Raw genomic sequence first — 19612 nt, 5'->3', positions numbered from 1 at the left:
CCATCGCTTTGAATATTGTCATATTTATGTATTGGGACATTCAAATTCTTGTTCTCTAGCTATATTGGAATATGTGCCTAATTGCCATAGACTGCATAGACTGTAGTTGTCCTATCACACTACAGGAAATTAGAGCTACTCCCCCAGTATAGTTCATAACTTAGGTGTTCCCCCACAGCTCATGTGTTGAAGGCTTGTGCTCTAGTAGATGGAGGTGTGTAGAGGTGACTATTGGGATGGGGGATTTAGGATGTGGAACCTAGTTGAAAGATATTAGGTCACTGGGACTGTGATCCTAAGGGAGATATTGGAATCCCAACTCATTTCTATCACTTTCTGCTCACAGTCACCAAGAGATGAGCAGCTTTGCTCTACCAAGCACTCCCTGCCACAGTGAACTGCCTTGCTGACAAAGCAACAGGAACAAGAACCATGGAAAATTGTGAGCCAAAATAGATATTTTACTCCCTTAAGTTGGTTTTCTCAGATATATTTTCATAATGACAGAAAGATGAACAACTTCCGTCTTCCTAACCTTTAGTGACTTCTATACTCTCTACTGCTATGTGATTAACTATTTTTGGCTTCCATAAATGAATGAAAACATTAACTAATTGTCTTTCTTATTCCAGTAATTGCCTTACTTATTTCATATAATATCATTTTCTCTAGTTGCTGCAAATGACAGGAGTTTATTGTTTTCGTGGCTTAATTATATTTCATTGTGTGTATGTGCATCTTTTTCTCAAGTTTTTCTCTTTTTGTTTCCTTCTATTTTAAGAGTCACTAAGTGATATTGGGTTTTGATTGGTATATTATGGAAAGCCTGAGGAAAAGAACAAAATGTCACTTCCCACCAATGCCAGTACCTATCTTTTTAGGGTTATAACTAAGAAAGTTATTAATTTTTTGTTATCTACTTTTCTTTAGAACATAAATCAAAGCCATTAACTTGAATTTGAGGTGCATACATAATACATACACATTAGTGTGTGAAATACTTTATATAAATAGTTATTACATTTCCAAGTACTGGAAACAATATCTGTGCTAAGATTTATTTTGACTGAATGGAACAAAAAGGGTTCAACCTTCAACTACAGAGGGTTGTACTAATAGTAAATCTCTTAAAGTCAAAAATATATTCCTCTCCATTTTTATTTGCCACAGACTACACCATGTCCTGAGTAGATTCATTATGGGAAAAATGTCAATCACAGCTTTATTATCTTACTTTGGAAGGAAATAACAAGAAAACAACTTGGAAGGTAAGAATACATCTTTGTTTTCAAATAAATGATGCTGATTTTTCTTCCTATCAAAAAATATAAATCAACTTATAATAAGTATATGTATCAAAAAAGTTTAGGTCAGATTGTGATAAATATACCTAAAACATTAGATAAATATATTTAATTTTGTTTGTTGGTGGGGACTGAACCCAAGCCTTGTGCATGGGGGGCAAGCACTCTACCAACGGAACTATATCCCAAACCTAGATAAATATATCTAAACTATCATCTATATATATCCATCAACTTCTAATAAGAGTTCCCATTGACATGGTGATTCTTGAATGGATGATATCACATACAAAGATGAGGAGATCTCTACTGTCCTATATACAATGACCTTTTTTTGTGGTGCTGGGGATTGAACCCAGGGCTTGTGCATGCAAGGGAAGCACTCTACCAGCTAAGTTATATACCCAGCCCTTTCCATAGGCTCTTTATCAATAAAAGGCTGGGTTTTACCAAAGGGCTGCAAAAGTTAATGGTTTAGATATATTTATCATAAACTGACCTAAACCTTTTCAAAAGGAAGAAAAGTTAACCTCACCTTTTTTCAAAAAGTGAGAGATTTTTGCTACAGCCATGAATTCTTTAACATCTTGATTATTAACAAAATTAATAATCCTGGTTATTTTTAGGTTCTGATGCACTGAACATTTTTACAGTGTTTTTCTCTAGTTACAGAAGCCCTCTTTATGTCCACAACAGCTATTACAAACTCTATGTCAGCATAATAAGTGTTCCAGGGGAAACGAATTAACCTTCTGGCCATTAATATCCAACATGGGTAATGTGTATTTTCACCATCCTCTCTTCTACATTACCTTTTATGATAATATTTACAACTTAATTAACAGAAAATTTGTAAAGAATGTTGGTTTTCTCTGCATTATCCAACTCAACAATGATAACTTTGTGCTCTTGGCAATTAACTCATCTCCATGTCTGAGTGAATAGAATTCCTATTCTTGGGCACTGGACCCTCTCTGGCCACCCGAGTTGCCTATCTTCCTCTGGCCCAGGCTGAGATTCAGGAAGAGACACCTCTGGTTTTCTGCTTCAGTGCTGGGTGCCACCTGCTTCTAGGGAACTGGAGGGAGGCAAAAGCCCAGGCCACGTTGCTGCTGGCCAGGCCCCATCTGTGGCTTTATTTGATTCAGGGAGATTACTGCTACATGGTTAGCAGTGAGCCTCATAGACCACCACACTCCCCCAGATCCCCTCATTTAAAATTCCACTCAAATGATTATCTTTGACATCTTGCTAAGTTCATAACTTGTCTTTGTGAATAGTGTTGTAGTAAACATAAGAATGCAGATATCTCATTGATAGAATGATATCCTTACTTTTGGAGATATATATATATATATAAAAATAAACCTATTGGTGAGATTACTGGATCATGGTGTAATTCTACTTTTAGTTTTTTGAGCACTCACCATGCCATTTTTTACAATGGCTATACCAGTTAATATTCCCATCAACAGTGTATGAAACTTAACCCTTCTCTGGATCTTGGCTAGCATTTGTAATTTTTGTCTTTTTGATAATATCCATTTTAACTAGGTGAAATGATACCTTATTGTAGTTTTGATTTTCATTTCCTTAATGACTAGTGTTGACCATTTGAGGAACATCTATTCAGACCATTTGCCTATTTTAAAGTCACTTTTTCTATGTTATTGAGTGGTTATCACTCAATCATCACTGTTGGGTGTGTGAGAGACTCCCCACTGAAGTTAAGTTTCAGTCTTGCATAATCCCTTACCCCTCCCCTCCTCTCTAAAGGGTGCAAAGCTGAAGAGCATCAAATTCAAATATTTTCTCATCCAATCCCCATGAGACACAGTGTCTGCTAGCAGTTCCTGGGTCACCTTGCCAATCAGCACCCACCATGTCACCTATGCAACCCCTCTTAAGCCGAAGTTTGCAAGCTCACACTCTCTGCCCTCTTTGTCTTCTTTCTCTCCTCTCTTTACTCTTTCTCTCTCTCTGCTCTCTTCCTCTCTGACCTCCTCCTCTCCTCTCTCAGCTGACTCCCCTTTTCTTCCCCTTCGGACAGACCCCCAATAAATCTCTTGGTTGAATCTCCATCTCAGGTGAGTCACTCACCTTTCAATCACCACTTTTTTGATGAGTAGTTTATAAATATTTTCTCCCATTCTGTAGCTTGCCTTGACTCTGTTGACTGATTCCTTTGCTGCACAGAAACTTCTTGGTTTGATATTATCTTGTCTAGTTTTGCTTTCACTCTTGGTGCATTGGGAGGATATATCCATTTTTTTTTCAATTTCAATGTCTTGAAGTGTTTTACGATCTTTTCTTTAAGGTATGTTCTTGGTGCCTTTGTAAAATATTAGATGTCTATAAATATGAGAATTAATTTCTGGATTTTCTGTTCTGTTCCATTGCTGTGTGTGTTTGTTTTTATACCAGTACCATATTCTTTTGATCATTATGGCTTTGCAATTTGTATTGAGATAATGTGTTGTATGAGTTTTTATTTTACTATACCAAAACTGCTAGCAGAATAAAGAATAAGAATTTTTTGTTATTTTGGCAAGTAAAAGTTGGTATTTAATTTTAGTGTGTATTTATTTGATCACAAATTTAGAAATCTTTTCTTATACTTATTTTCAAGTGGCTTTTTCCCTCTGAGAATTATTTGCTCTTGTTTTGCCACTTTTGCATTGAAGTATAATATTATTCCTAATTATATATTAAATAAATATACATATGTATATGTTGAAGTCATCAATCATTTCAATAGTTATTTAGTATCTGATAATATGTATAATATTTTAAAGTGATTCATATTATTTGTTTAAAGTGTGAAGCCAGAAAAAATCCAGGGGAAAAACAATAAAATATTATCACAAATAGAATCATTGCAAATATTTTTGTAAATTTATTCCCAGATAGCTAATTAATATTATTTACTACAGAATATTTCAATTGATAAGTGTTTTTTTGGTGCCAAAACTTTCATATATTAAGTGTTTATTTATATATGAGTATGTTTTTTGGAATTATTATGATTTGTGGTGGCATTTACTATTACTGTTTGGATTCCTGTAATTTGATAAAATGTAGCACATGTTTCATGATATATGAGCCAGCCTCTTTGTTACTCCTTTTCCTTTTCTTGCTTTCAAATTTTATCTATTCAAAGTGACATACAAAATTATATGTATTTATTTTTGCAACATGATGTTTTGCAGTACATGTGCATTTTGTAATGATGAAAGTAACTTATTAACCATGCATTACCTCATTTCTTTGTGGTGATAGCACTCAGCCATCCTTTCAGCTTTTTTCAAGAATACAATATGCTGTCATTAACTATAGTCAATATTTTGCCCAATAGATCTCTTTCACTTACTTCTCCTAACTAATTGTAATTTTGTATCTTTTGAACACTCCCCCTACCCCAGTGCCCCAGTCTCTAGAAATCACAATCCTACTGTATTTTGAGATCAACATTTTCAGGTTTCACACATGAGTGAGTTATGTGGTATTTGTCATTCTCTGTTTGTACTTCCTACATCCCTTAACATAATCTCCTCCCAGTCCACTTGTGTTATTGAAAATATCAGAATGTTCTTCATTTATGTGGTTGAGTAGTGTTCTATTTCATGTAATATAATACACTTTCTTAAACTATTCATCCTTTGAAGGACACTGAGGTGTGCTACATTTAACATGGAAGTGCAGGTATCTCTTTGGCATATAAACTCTCTTTTGGATGTATACCAAGTAATCATGGAAAAAAGGCTTCTTTTTCTAGTATTAATTTCAAGATGAACTTCAAACTGTTTTTGCAACGTCTTCCTTCAAACCAACAATTGTTTGGTGAAATTACATGAACTCATAAATTATTTTGAGAAAATTTATATATTGAGTGATTTTAGGTAGCATCCATTTGTCCATTAAATTTTTGACTAGTTTTATTGGCCTAAAGAAGAATCTTGACTTTTTAATTCCTTATTTTTTTCTTCCCTGGATCAACTCTTGGAAAGTTGTTAAAACTGTGTTACTTTTGTGGAAGTATCTTCCTGCTTTACTTTTCTTGAATATTTTGCGCTGGGAAGAAGAAGAAAAAAAGAAGCAAAGATGTAGAATAAGTGCACATATCCTCCATGCTAGATTATGAGCTTTGTATCAAGTTCTACATGATATTGTTCTATCTCAAGACTCCCTAGACACCATTGTGCTGGGAAAGGCCTTGATATCTAGGAATGCCTGGGAAGACAGATTTGAGTATTGCTACTCTTACCTTTGTCAATTTAGACATTTGGTCAATGACATTTTTTGGGGGGAAAATATCAAAGGGAAATTAAAAATTTCTGAGGGCACTTTTTCATTTTTCCTTATTTCAAATTCTGTCAGCCCATATCTTCAGTTTCTCTCTCTCCTTAAAATTTTCACTATATATGACATTAAATTGGATTAAATCTTATAGAATCCACTTCCTTTAGATATAGTGTTATCTTTGTAAGTAAGGTTGCTCTGTTTTAGTCCCACAATCCTTCCTGAATGATGCAGTAATCAAGTTTGTATCTTTGAGGTATGCTCATTTCCTCCCCATAATATATTGAGCACTCATTGGACTGATGCCTGATAATACTACAAGTATGATAATTAAGTATTTGAGTCTTCATATATTTACAAGAAAACACCAGAAGTGGGCTTTCCTTAAGGGCAGAGAGTGTGTGCCCTTCACAGTAGGACTAATTTTGACCTTTTCACTATTAAAGGACTGGTGCAAGATGGTCTGTGTGATCTAGACTCAAGAGGAGTGATACAGCTTTGTGGGTAGAGGAGAGCTGCTACTGAATTAAAGACATGGGTCAAGCAGAAATAGCTCAGATCTGAGTCTATGTGTAGGACAGATGGCTGCAAGTGGTCATTTGCTTCTTCATCACAGAGCTATAGAACATGGTCACTTCCTACTCAGGTGATGATCATGGCATCTGCTTACTTATTTTCCACATCCTGGAGGGTGTTAACAAGAGGCTGATTCCTGGTTTCTGGAAGGGGCAAGATAACAAGGCCAGCAAAGAGGATGATGACTCCATAGATGATCCAGGGCAGACGGAGAGAATACCCCAGTAAGGTCATCAGGAGAGGAGCCAGTATTGCCCCTGTTCTCTGGAATCCTGAAACAATGCCTGAAAGTGTGGACCTTAGGATGAAAATAAAAAAAAAAACAAAGAAAATCTTGTACAAATCTGTATATATATTGTCACTTGTCAACTCCATTGCATTTTGGGAGACAATACAGGAGAGTTATTGAACGCATGGGCTTTGACAACCAGCTCTTAATTGTGACATTGAGCACTATCGATTTCTAATTAATCAGTTTCATCATAATTAAAATAAGAATATTCATAGCACCAATCCTGTAGAGTGGCTCTTCAGATTAAATTAAAAACTGCAGTAAAAGACTTGGCACACTGCGAGGCATAAAGTCTATTTTAAATAATTGTGGATTATTAGTTGCTTTTAAAATTTATATTACAATTCATGTCTTGGAAACATGAAAAACCTCAATTTTATCCCTGCAGTAAGTGTTAATTAGTTCAGAAAGTCCTTTTTGGAAAACAGACAGAAGGTCATTTAGCTCTTGTACCTGAATACAGTGGGGAGGAGCTCAATTTGGTGGAGAGTAAAACCAGTGCCGGCAGCAGAAACAGATCCAACTCCCAAGGTTGCTAAAGACACACGCAGAGTCTGCATTTCTAGAGAGAAGAGACCAGGGAAAATAAAAAAAATCTTGGTTGAAGAAATCTGTCTTTCACTAACTAATTGTGAGGTGATTCTGTTGTAGGGTTTGCAGGTGAGAAACAAATGACAGACAAAATGCAACCCCTCAGAGATGACAGAGAGGTTGATGAGCTGCTGAACACTGGGCTGAAACACTGAACCAAAGGATCTAAATCTCTTGCTTCAATTTTCTATGCACATTTGAGTATTGCTCATAATGGTGGGAATAGAGAAATCAGGAAATATTTGTTTTATTAATTCTGTCAATTTTTTTCAGGGAATTTTCTGAAGGGCCTAGAACTATATGTGAACAAAAACTGAGGATTTTATGGCCCGTGTCTTGAACAGCTTAGAACTAAGAGTATGGGAACAATGTGTGATGTGGGGCAGGTCCTCCTCCACACAGTGACAAAGGGATTGGACAATCTGAAGAGAGGCAAGTTCTAGGCAATAATTCAGGATTTTAAAAGCCTGACATTAGAAAGTCTATTCAGAAGTGAATAATGTCATACTGGGTATTAATCACATACTTTTGAATTACTGAATTTACAGAGGTTAAACAGATTATTTTAAATTCACTAAAATAACCAAAATAGGACTTTAAAAGAATATGGACAGTTCTCCTGAAAGGCAGGAAACTTCTGTGGGAGAGAAGAATGGAGACTTCCAGTCTGAAATCCTACAAAATATTTTCCTGCTCTGGGAACATGGTGGAGTATGGTGACCACTGAAATTCCCAAATCATTAATGAGATCATTTGGGTAAGTTAGTAAAATAGGTTGGGTTATATTCTTAATTTGTTTCTAGTGTTTTTCCTAGTGCATTATTGCTATATATAATAGTGGGGATAATTTTGATACATTCATAAGTGCATATGACATAATTTGTACCATTTCAACCCCTTTCACTCTCTTTCTCCATCTCCCTGATCTCCTTGCTCTATTCTACTGATCTTCCTTTCATTTATTTATTGTTTTTAATTGGTGCATTATAATTACACATAAAAGTAGAAGTCATTATTCATTTCTTCTCTAAGGCTAAATTACAAAGCCGATTAGAAGACATATTAAGATTAAATTATTCCCTTACTCCTGCTGTGCTCTTGCTTTCTGTCTGAAGACAAGGGACTTTTATTTCACTAAATTCAAGAAGCTTTTTCTAAAAATGTATTGAGTTAGGGAGGCCTTAAAAATCAGGAAGAGTCCCAGGGAGAGTATCACATTCCCATTTGGAGATGCAATTGCATGGCCTACCCCCTCCAGGATTGTTATGAAAAGTGTCATTAGCCAGAGGCATGTGGTTAGCTCCTCTTCTAAAGACACTGTTTGTACCATTGGCTGATATTCAGGTTCATCTTGGATGTGGTCAGGACAGCTTTGTTTCTGAACCATACCTTAAGGACATAGGCACAGTTGGAGCCTAAGTCCTGCCAAGTGCTTGCCATAATCGGTTTCAACCCTTTATATTAACTGCAAAAAATCCTTTGGTTTTTAATGACATTTTTGTGGCATCAGACAGGTAAGATGATGTAATTCCTAAGGAATGAGGAAAACACTTTCTTTTCCCAAACCTTTGTCTCTCTCACCTTGAGGCAAAAATGTGTTTACCAGAATGGAGACTCCGGCCAGGAATGAGAACAGTGTCTGGTTTGTCCGACGACCCATGTATTTCAGAGTCCAAAGGGAAACAAATCTGGCTGTGAGCGTGATGGCTCCAAAGAGAACCTGGAACAGGAAGATATTGCTCCCCAGGTGCTGCAGGTTGAGGATGAGGCCATAAAAGGATACAGCATGTGAAAATCTGAAATGAAAGGAGAAGAGACATCTAATAACATTTAGAGCCTAAGGAACATTCCCTAAGATTTTGAAGGAGACTCCTACATGATGATTATATTGGCCCAAGATGGTAAGTGTTCAATGATAATTATAGAATGAAATAATAGAACAATTGTTTTTAAGGCAGTGATCTTAAATTACCATAAATTACCATGGGATCTTTATTGCTATAATTTTTACTGAGGCCACAAAAATGTATATATAGCAGATATACACATATTCCAGTAAAAGTTAATTTTTAACTGCTTAATTTTATGCAAAAAGGTAATTTGAAATCTGAGCTCATGGTTAAATTTAAGGGGATAAAGGAATGAACAAGAAGCTTTTCCTAAAAATGTATCTAACCCAATAAATAGGGTTAGATATTGGAAATTAGGTAAATTGTTTCTTTGCAACAGTGAGTCTCTTTTCTTTGATCCCTGGTGTGGAGTCTTTTTTTACCTTAATCCTAGTAAGTAAGGGTGCAGGGCACTAGGGAGAATTTTCCATATGTTTCCTGGTTTTAAGAGTATAATGACCTAGTCAGGTGCAGTAGTGTCAACCTAGCAATACCAGTGACTCAGGAGACAAAAACAGGAGCGTTGTAAGTTCAAGGCCACCTTGGGCAATTTAGTGAGAGAATTACATTTATTGATTTGTATATGCTGAAACTAACTTGAATCCCTGGGATTAATTCAACTTGATCACAGTGTACAATCCCTTAATGTGTTTTCAAATTCGTTTTCCTAATATTTTTAGTAAAGATTTTTGTGTTTATATTCATCAGAGATGTTGGTCCATATATTTTCCTCAGGATAATACTGATACTGGTTTCAAGGAACTAATTTGGAAGTGTTACCTCCCTTTCTATTTTATGATATAATTTGATGATGATTGACATTAGTTGTCTTTGTTGAAAGCTTCTTTTATGTCTTCAATCTCATTCCCTGATAATGTTCTGTTCAGGTTTTCTATATTCTCTTTTCTCAGTATGGATAAGTCATAGATGTCTAGTAATTGTCATTATCTTCTAGATTTTCCAGTTTATTGGAATACAAATTTTTAAAGTAGTCCCTAATGATCCTCTTGATTTAAAAAATGTTTGTAGTGATATTGCCTTTCTCATCACTAGTTTTATTGATTTGGGTCTCTAAACTCTTTCTTTTGGCTAGTTTGGCTAAGGTTTTATCAATCTTTGAATTTCTCAAGGAATGAACTATTTGTTACATTGATACTCACCCCACCCCACTCCACACTATTTCATTTATTTTGGCTCTGAACTTCTTTTTCTCATTTTGGGGTTAGTTTGTTCATGCTTTTATGGCACATTAAGATATAAAATTAGATTGTTTATTTAGGATTTGTTTCTCCTTTTTAAATATAATCATCTACTTCTATAAAATTCCTCTTAGCAATAACTCTGCATAATGGCCCAGAATTTTTTAATGTTGTATCACTATTTTTGTTTGATTCTAGATTTTTTTTATTATTTGTTGTTCAAAATTTTACAAAGCTCTTGACATATTATATTTCATACATTTGATTTAAGTGGATTATGAACTCCCATTTTTACCCCGTATACAGATTGCAGAATCACATCGGTTACACATCCACGTTTTTACATACTGCCATACCAGTGTATGTTGTATTCTGCTGCCCTTCCTATCCTCTACCATCCCCCCTCCCCACCCCTCCCTTCCCATCTTCTTTCTCTACCCCATCTAGAAATTTTTAAACTTTCTCTTATCATTTCATCTAAGACCTATTTCTTTTCCAAAGAGAATTTTTATTCCCCATGTGCTTATGTAATTTTGTGTTTATTTCTAATTTAATTTCATTATGATCTGATAAGGTAAAAGTAATTATATTGATTATTTTGTATTTTCAAACACTTGTTTTGTGACTTAAAATATGATCTATTTTGGAGAAAGTTCTATGAGCTATTGAGAAGAAAGTGAATTTGCTTGTTATTGGATGAAATAGCCTATAATTTTCTGTTGTGTGCATTTGATTTATGGTATTATTTAGATCAGAAGTGTTGTGTTTGTTGTTTTTGTTGGTGTAAGCAAATTACTTGACTAGAAAAATTTAGAGAAATAAAAGTTTACTTAGTCTCATAGTTTCAGAGATTCAGTCCATGGTCATCTGTCTCCATTGCTCTGGGCCCACGATAAGGCAGAAAGGACATTATGAAAGAGGAATATTGTTCATATTGTGGTAGTCAGGAAACTCAGAGAGACAAAGAGGGGCCAGGAAAGCCAGATATAGATTCCAAGGTCACACCCTCAGAGACCTATTTTCTCCAGCCATATCCCATCTGCCTGTAAGGAACACCTAGTTAGTCCATTCAAATTATTACCCAGATGGGGTGGTGGCACATGCCTATAATCACAGCTGCTTGGGAGACTGAGGCAAGAGACAGTTTTTGGGTAGCTGTCAGGTGTCCTGTGTGGGAGCTGCATCTGGGATTTCTGCTCAGGTGGGTGGATGAAATTTTATGTGGGTGCTGATGCCTATGGTCACTCTCAGACACCTGGTAGTCCTGCATGGGTGAGTATTTGGGAAACCTACTCTGATGTAGAGGCCTGAAGCCCTGCATGACACAGTATCATGATTCCTGTGCAAAAGCAGTAATGTTGCTCAAGAGAAGCAGTATTCTCATTTCTTGAATCACAGGTCATGGAGCAACACAGAATGCTTCCTCTGTCTGGCCTGCCATCTTGTATCCCTTGTGTAGTACTTCTTTAAGTATTTCCTGTAGTGCTGGGTTACAGAATGAATTTTTTTATTTTATCATTATCTTGGGAAGTTTTTACTTTTCCTTCCATTGTGACTGATTGCTTTGTTGGCTATAGCAATCTTGATTGGCAATATTTTATTTCAGAGTTTGTATTATTTAATGCCAAGCCCTCCTGGATTATAGGGTCTGAGCTAAATCATAATTATCCTTATTGGTTTACCTCTAAATGTGACTCAACATTATTTTCTGGCAGCTTTTATTTATTTATTTATTTATTTTATTGTTAGTTGTTCAAAACATTACATAGTTCTTGATATATCATATTTAATACTTTGATTCAAGTGGGTTATGAACTCCTATTTTTCTATTTTTTAGTATTTAACTTATAATATGTCATAAAGAGATTCTTTTCTGGTCTTGTCTATTTTGGTCTCTACATGCCTCCAATATCTGGATATTCATCTCCATACCCAAAATTTCAAACATTTTCTTTTATTATGTCACTGAGTAGATTATTAATGCTATTAGACTCTATCTTTTCTCATTACTCAATATCTATGGGCCTTCAATTCACTCTCATAATGTCGTAGAGATATTGTATATTGTTATTGTAGTTTCATTTTTTCTTAAATACTGTCTGAATAATGACATTACCTCTAAGGTTTGAGATTATATCTTCTACCTGCTCTAACATATTAAAAACACTTTAATTTCAGCTCTATTTTTTATTTGATTTACTTGCCTTTATTTTCAATATTTTTTCTCAGTTTTTTCAAGATCTCGATCTTATTTTGTTGAATTTCTCATTCATATTCTGTAATTCCTTCCTTAATTCATTCAGTTTTCCTGAATTTTCTTGGTATTCAATCCTATTTTTAAATAGTTATTATTTTGAATTATTTATCCAGCATTTTATATGATGCCATATCTTTGGAGTCATTGCTTGTGAGTTTTACCTTTGGATATTTCACTTTACCACAATTTTTCATATTTTCAGTTTTGAAGTTAGTGCATCTGTTGAGGTGGATTTATCTTCTAATTTTATGTGAAGAACTTTGTAGGGTACAATCTTTTCTTGGTGAAGTGTTTTTGGATATCAGGGTGTTGTAAATTGTTGAATATATTTCCAGTTGTGTTTAATAGTATAGGTTTCCTGGTACTTGTTTTGCAATGTATTTTAGTACTTCCCCTTTTCCCCAGTGGAGGTAACTCAGCACAGTAGCTTCCCAACACAGGTGTGCAGTGTGACCAGGGCCCACCTATGGGGGCTCTGGGATGAGTTTCCTCAATTGTGAACTGATAAGGGAGAGGGATATGGGGCTAAAGTTTGGAGCCTAACAGAGAGACCAGGAACTGGGAAATCTCCAGGTAAGATAGGAAGATAGGACTGGGCACTCAGGTCATACAAGGAGTCCAAAAGGTGAGGTGCAGTCTCTCTGCAGGGACTGGTGGATGCCACTCCCCTTTCCAGGTGCCCTGCACCAGGACCAGTCTTCCCACCTAGGTTACCTCCACCATTCTGAGGGCAGAGACACCAGCTTACAACAAACAACCTCACCTATTGGATGAGAAGAGAAGCAGGAAAGACACAGATCTCTAAAGCTAGCAACAAACCTGGTTTCTTCCTTCAAGTTTTTTTCTTCTACCCCTCTATTCTCTGGCTCTTACATCCCCAACATATGTGAAACCAAGAACTTTGGATGAAATAGGATTTGAGGACTGAGTTATCTGAATAATATAATATAGAGGTGTTGAATATGCTCCCTTTTTTCTTTTTCTTCTTTCACTTTTCTTTCCCCCTTCTAATTTTACTATTTTAACATCTGTATTTTTCTGAATACATATATGTGTATTTTATGTACTCCACTGTCTTCCCACGTATTTGTCTACCCTAAATTACTTCCTGTCTCTTCCCTTGATACTAACCCTCTTCTTAGATTTCTCTTTTGCACTCCCTAAGATACTAGCTCTTTATCCTCACATCCTACCTCCTCAGCATATCGTCCTATGCCCCACCCCCAGTTCATTGTCCACCATCAGAAACTGGAAATCTTTTTACAAAACTACTGATTATATTTTAGATAATAATTGAATGCAACGATTGCAGACATCGAGACTAAACTTTAAATGTCGTAATAACAACAAATTGTTCAAAAGTGTTATATAGTTGATATTGGGATCTGTTAACATTGTCCTTTCCCACAAAGGAGAGGTCTTGGAACCCTACAAGAGCAGTATAAACCTATAGGGTAAAAACAACAACACATCAGACCCTCAGAGCTGGAAAGAAAGACACAAGAGCAACATGAAAAGACAAGGAAAGAAAGTGCCCCAAACAAATGAAGACACCACATCATTAGAATCATTGGCAGCCACAGCAGAAGAAATTACAGAGAAGGAGTTTAGGATTGGCATGGTTAAAATGTTCTGTGAACTCAAGGAAGATATAAGAGAGCAAATACAGGCAGTGAAAGATCACTTTGACCAATACAGGAAGCAAAAATTACCTCAATAGGTAACAGAGGTTCGAAAAAAAAAAAAAAGAACAGAAATCCTTGAAATGAAAGAAACAATAAACCAAATTAAAAGTTCAAATGAAAGCATCACCAGCAGAGTAGACCACTTGGAAGATAGGACATTAGATAATGAGGATAAAATATATAAAGTTGAAAAGAACATAGACCACACAGTGATAATGGTAAGAAACCATGAACAGAAATTCAAGAAATATGGGATAGCATAAAAAGACCAAATTTAAGAGCTATTAGGATACAGGAAGGCATACAGGTACAAACCAAAGGAATGAAAAAGTCTATTCAGTGAAATAATATTAGAAAACTTTCCAAACATGTAGAATGAATTGGAAGTCCAAATTCAAAAAGCCTACAGGATGCTGAATGTACAAAATCACAACAGATCCACAATAAGTCACATTATAATAAAAATACCCAACATACAGAATAAGAAGAGAATTTTAAAAGCCACAAGAGGAAGGAATTAGATTAAATATAGGGGGAAACCAATTAGGATAATGGCAGATTTTTCAACACAAACCTTGAAAGCTAGAATATTTTGGGAACAACATATATCAAGCTTAGTATACTCCAATAGTGTTTATTGCATTGGAGCTGGAGAATTCCACTTTCTATGAGATCCCAAAAGAGGGAAGTCCTTCTGGTAAGTCATGAAATTGTGTTATATATTCAAGGGCATAAGGAGTATACCCTCTGTAATTGCTTTTCTAGACTTGACAATTCTGTATATATTAAAGGGGTATAGGAGCAATCTATTTTGAAACGCTTTATAGATGTGGTATTCACAGACTTTGTGTTATTTCTCTTTGCTTTTTCTATGAGAAAATATGTTTATGAGTGAGCACTGAGTCCCCATCGTCTTTCCTGGTTGTCAGTTTGGGGGTTCTCTTCTATTCTTTGTGATATTGTGTTGCTGAAGTTTGAGAGAGTTAGGTAATATATGGAGGAAAATGTGCTGTCTCCTAAATGGGTGGAGTGTGTGGCTCAGATGCATATCTACCCAATGAAGTTAAAGTGTTATACCAGATCTCTAGCATCTCACAGAAAAAAAAATAACAGCAACAATAGTAGCAAACAATATATAGCATTAAAATGAATACCAGATGCCAACTATGACATTTTTAGCACTAATAGCCACAAAACAGGAATGGTGGGGTCAAAAGCTAGCAACAGCAAAAATTACAATCTAGCAACTAGATTTTTCACTAAAGGAAATACCAGGTTTCAACTATGACTTCCAAAATGATAATAACTGTAACAATATGAATGGTGTGGGCATAAATTACATAAAATAGTGTTAAAATATGGGAAAATTTTGGTTCATTAAGAGAAAATATGGAAAAAGTGAAAATAAAGATTGGAATATGATAAAGAACAGAAATAAAACAGAAGAGAGGCATAAAGCCCAAAAATAAAGAGGAAATTTTTTTAAAAAATGAAATAAAGTGGAGAGAGAGAGAGGGATGGGGGTGGAGAGTGAGAGAGACAGAGAGAGAGAGAGAGAGAGAGAGAGAGAGAGAGAGAGAGAGAGAGAGAGAGAGAGAGAGAGAGAGAGAGAAAAGAAAAATTTTAGTATTTGAAGGAGAATATAGGACAGAGAGTCACAATACCAAAAAAAAAAGAAGAAGAAAAGAAAAGAAAAAAAGAAAAAAATCTCACTAACCCTAAAAAATAATAAAAAATAAAAATCTGGTAAAATATGAAAAAGAAAATGTATATACATACATACATTCACACATATTTATGTATACATATAAACCAAACTGCAAATACAACTGGAAGAACAAAAAATTTGTCCACAATGGATGAAAGAATTGTCTTCATTGTGGTGGTTGAAACTGACCAAGGATGCATATTTACTACAAATGCCAGACTGCTCTTCCTTCCATTTCTTCCTGGCGTATGGGCATCTTATAACAAAGATTTGGGGATTATTAGCCCTTTTTCCTTTTTCTTAATTGATATACCTAGAACCAAATATGGAGTGGTTGGACTCAATGCTCATTGAAATGACTCTTAGGTTTTCAGTTCATCAGTACAAGGTAGTATGTATGAGAAATACCATCTGTTGGAATATTGTCTAGAAAGACTAGGTCAATGTATGCTTAGGGCAGAGATGAGGCAAAGATCTAAATGGAAAGTTCCCACAGTTGGGATCTATCCATTATTTGTCATATTCTTTGTCATATTCTGGAGATATTAGTAAAAGAAACCAATAAGATCAGGTAGATGGCAATCTATTCTGGTTGTCTCAATCCCAGACACTTCTTGGTAAATTTCACTCAGAAGGTAACCAAGTTTTCTGGGTGGAGTGGGCACAGCAGGTCACACTTCACCACCCAGGACTATGACCTTCCAAGGTTTACAATCCTTGAATGTAATCATGCCTGCCTGTTTGGCTTCCTAAATATCTTCAGCTGATTAAATGAGTCGCCAGACTCCATGGAAAGTAAGTTGCACTCCTCTCTATATCCCTGAACTGAATTCTTCTATGTGCCTGTTTCAACAGCATGTATTCTAGACCTTATGGTAGATATCATCCAATCTTTTCTATTGGCTCCTGTATCAAAGGTGTTCTCCACGTCAAGTGTGACTTCCATGAGTTGGCTTCCCACTTTGGCTCTCTCCTCCCAACTTGCAAAATACTGAGAAATTTTGAATCACCAACTCCTAGTGTAGACTCAGAGTGAGCTAATTTCAGGCTGTCTTTCGGTCCTCTGGGTATCTCCATGCCAATTTTTTCTGCTTTTTAAAACTCTTTTTGTCACACCCCTCCCCTGTGTGGTGTAGACAAAATGTCTTGGCACTGATATACTCTTTCATATCCTCCATTTGAAATATCAGTACTTCTGGGCCTCTCCAAATCTCTGACTGTCCAGTATTGAATTTTAGTGAATTCCCTTAAACATCTACCTCACTGAGAAACAGTATTCCCATTGATTCAATTCAAAGCCATAGAGAAACTGGGAGGTGCAACCTTTATCTACTCTACCATATTTGTCCCTCATGGCTAATATTTTTTGAAAGGAGGAATTTTGAAGTTACTAAACATCAGATGGAACTTACCTGAAAAGGCACAAGCAGCATGTTCTCATAATCACTTTGGGTGCATGGAACAATTGAAAAATAGATGGTTTGACCTCGACTGCATCCAGCTCCTTCTGTATGGTGGATTTCACAAACTTAAACAACAAAACAACAGGCATTTATAATATGTCAGTAATGGACATGTATAGTGGTAAGTACTAGAGGATATGCTCACTATCTTTGAAACCTCTGACTCATTGGGAATATGGATGCTAAATGATCTACTTCATGTACAAAGGGATTGGGGAGAATGAAAACTATCTATGAATAAAGCCAGTACTTAGTTTATGAGAGGAAAAAAAGGATTAACCAAAAGATTTGCACTGTAAATTGAAAACAATGAGAAGGTACTTGTTTAAGGATTTGAACTTTCTTTCCTATTCACTGAAAATGAGAATTCAACCTCATTGTTAGAATTAGAGTTTATCTCTGTAAATCAATGGATTTTATAAAATCTAGGTCCACTTTATGATTTGGTTCCAAGTAGACCATTGCTAGGTATTGTAGGCATGCTGCCTCCACTCATGATTGGAGTGTACAGAGTTAAAGGAGTGTAAAAATTAGGGTATCTATTGTTAGAGTATGATTTGCACTCAGGCCAGATGTTATAGCAGATGAAATTTGGTGAAATTCCAAGTGAAACATAATAGTTGCAAAAACATTTGGTTTTAGGGTTAGAACTTTTAGGCCTGACACTACTGTTACTTTATATTTTGGAGAAGGTTGGTCAATAGGTACATAAGTGTTCTGTTCTGGTGTTCTATGGTACAACAGGGTGTATATTGATAATGATAACATATTATGCATTTCCAGAAATGCTAGAATAAAGAATTTTGATTGTTCTCAGTACAAATAATTAATATTCGAGATAATAGATATCCTTACTCCAAGTTGAACATTACGCAATGTATCCATGCATCAGAATGTCACATAATATCACCAAGTATGTAAATTTATCATGCATCAGTTAAAAAGTGAAAGTAGCCCCTCATGTTCTTACTGGAGTTATTAAAGATAACTCTCTCAAGATACTCAGTATCATGATATAAATATCATAAGTATTCAGCACAAGAGAAGGCACTTAATAATTTTCAAATTAGTAATAAATTATTTCTGATAATAAAAATACAGTGAGCTGTGCATGGTGGCACATGCCTGTAATCCCATCAGATCAAGAGGGTGTGGCAGGAGAATTGCAAGTTCAATGCCAGCCTCAGCAACTTAGTGAGACAATAGGCAACTTATATAGACTCTCTCTCAAAATAAAATATATAAAGGGCCTGGAATGTGGCTCAGTGGTTAAGCACCCTGGCTTCAATCCCTGGTGCAGAACAAACAAATCAACTTTCCCAAAGCAGACCAAAACAAAACAAAACAAAAACAAACAAACAAAACAAAACAATCACCACCCAACAACAACAACAACAACAAAACCTATAGTGACTTAGCACAGGACGCCACAGACAATTTTTTTTCCCCCTGAGCTCCAGTAAATAAATATTTTAGGCCATACAGGCAATGATTTTTATTTCAACTGCTTAATTATGATGCTGTAGCACGAAACAGTCATTCATAATACAAAATCAACTGGGTTTGGCTATGTTTCAATAATATTTTATTTACAAAAACAGGTGTTATTCTGGAAAGAGTTTGCTAATCTCTGGTTAGTGGATGCTGTTGTATCCTACTCACATGTTTTATTCACTTCTCCAGCTTCTGGGAGTGTTGGTGGCTGGTTGTTGTGGCCTCCATTGGGTATTACATTTAGATAAAGAAAATCTCCTGAACCAATGCCAGACCCTTGTCCTTATCCAATAACTGAAGAATTCAAGCATATTAGAATCATGTTTCCTTGCTTCAAGGCAGAGGAATTCTCGTGGGCAATCCTAGGTCCAGTGTTTCTTGCAAGATCTCCTGTGTCCTGTGTTAGAACTGCATTATACTCTGACACTTATTTCTGCCTAATTCCATTTTTTTCCTCACAGATAATGTTTTGAAAGAACACCTCAATAAACCTTCTGCACACAAATCTCAGATTTTCCAGTTTCTAGGAAAGCAGACCTATAATACTTGTAATTGTATGGTAGTAGTCAAATAAATTAATGCTATAATAAGAATCGAGAACTAGATTATCCAATGAATATCCCATAGTGGTGTTAGCTGATGCATGCAGTTGTAATTCAGGTATTAAAATTTTCATTGGTGGTAAACTGGGATGGGTTGGTTATGATCCCAGAATTTCAAAAGTTTTTAAAAAAGGAATAATTGTTAGGACTTTAGAATGTATCTCTAGAGTATGCTGATATTTATAACTCTTGTAAAGTACTACGAATGCATTTAAAAAAGACAATAGAAGGCTAGTAGTGATTGGCTACCAAT

General features: G+C 35.6%; 1 protein-coding gene across 3 annotated transcripts in view; it reads right to left on the bottom strand.

The window, feature by feature from the left end:
• The window catches only part of LOC101954422 (steroid transmembrane transporter SLC22A24), a 42665-nt gene that overhangs the window by 8108 nt on the left and 14945 nt on the right, over window positions 1-19612 (bottom strand). For 2 of the 3 annotated variants that reach the window (XR_013437449.1, XR_013437450.1), the window contains exons 6-10: window positions 17213-17328; window positions 8644-8858; window positions 6925-7033; window positions 6274-6477; window positions 3405-5375 (exon numbers count right to left, since the gene is read on the bottom strand). Coding sequence is in view for 1 of the 3 variants with exons in the window: in XM_078045796.1 (XP_077901922.1) it covers window positions 5315-5375; window positions 6274-6477; window positions 6925-7033; window positions 8644-8858; window positions 17213-17328 (705 nt within the window). In the remaining 2 variants the exon portion in view is untranslated. Of the gene's footprint in view, window positions 1-1140; window positions 5376-6273; window positions 6478-6924; window positions 7034-8643; window positions 8859-17212; window positions 17329-19612 lie in introns of those variants that run through there. The other variant, XM_078045796.1, reaches the window with a different exon arrangement.

The sequence above is a fragment of the Ictidomys tridecemlineatus genome, chromosome 4 (assembly GCF_052094955.1).
Source record: "Ictidomys tridecemlineatus isolate mIctTri1 chromosome 4, mIctTri1.hap1, whole genome shotgun sequence".
Classification (NCBI taxonomy): Eukaryota; Metazoa; Chordata; class Mammalia; order Rodentia; family Sciuridae; genus Ictidomys; species Ictidomys tridecemlineatus.
The sequence above is the reverse complement of the archived record's forward strand: the minus strand, read 5'-3'. Positions and strand labels throughout refer to the sequence as shown.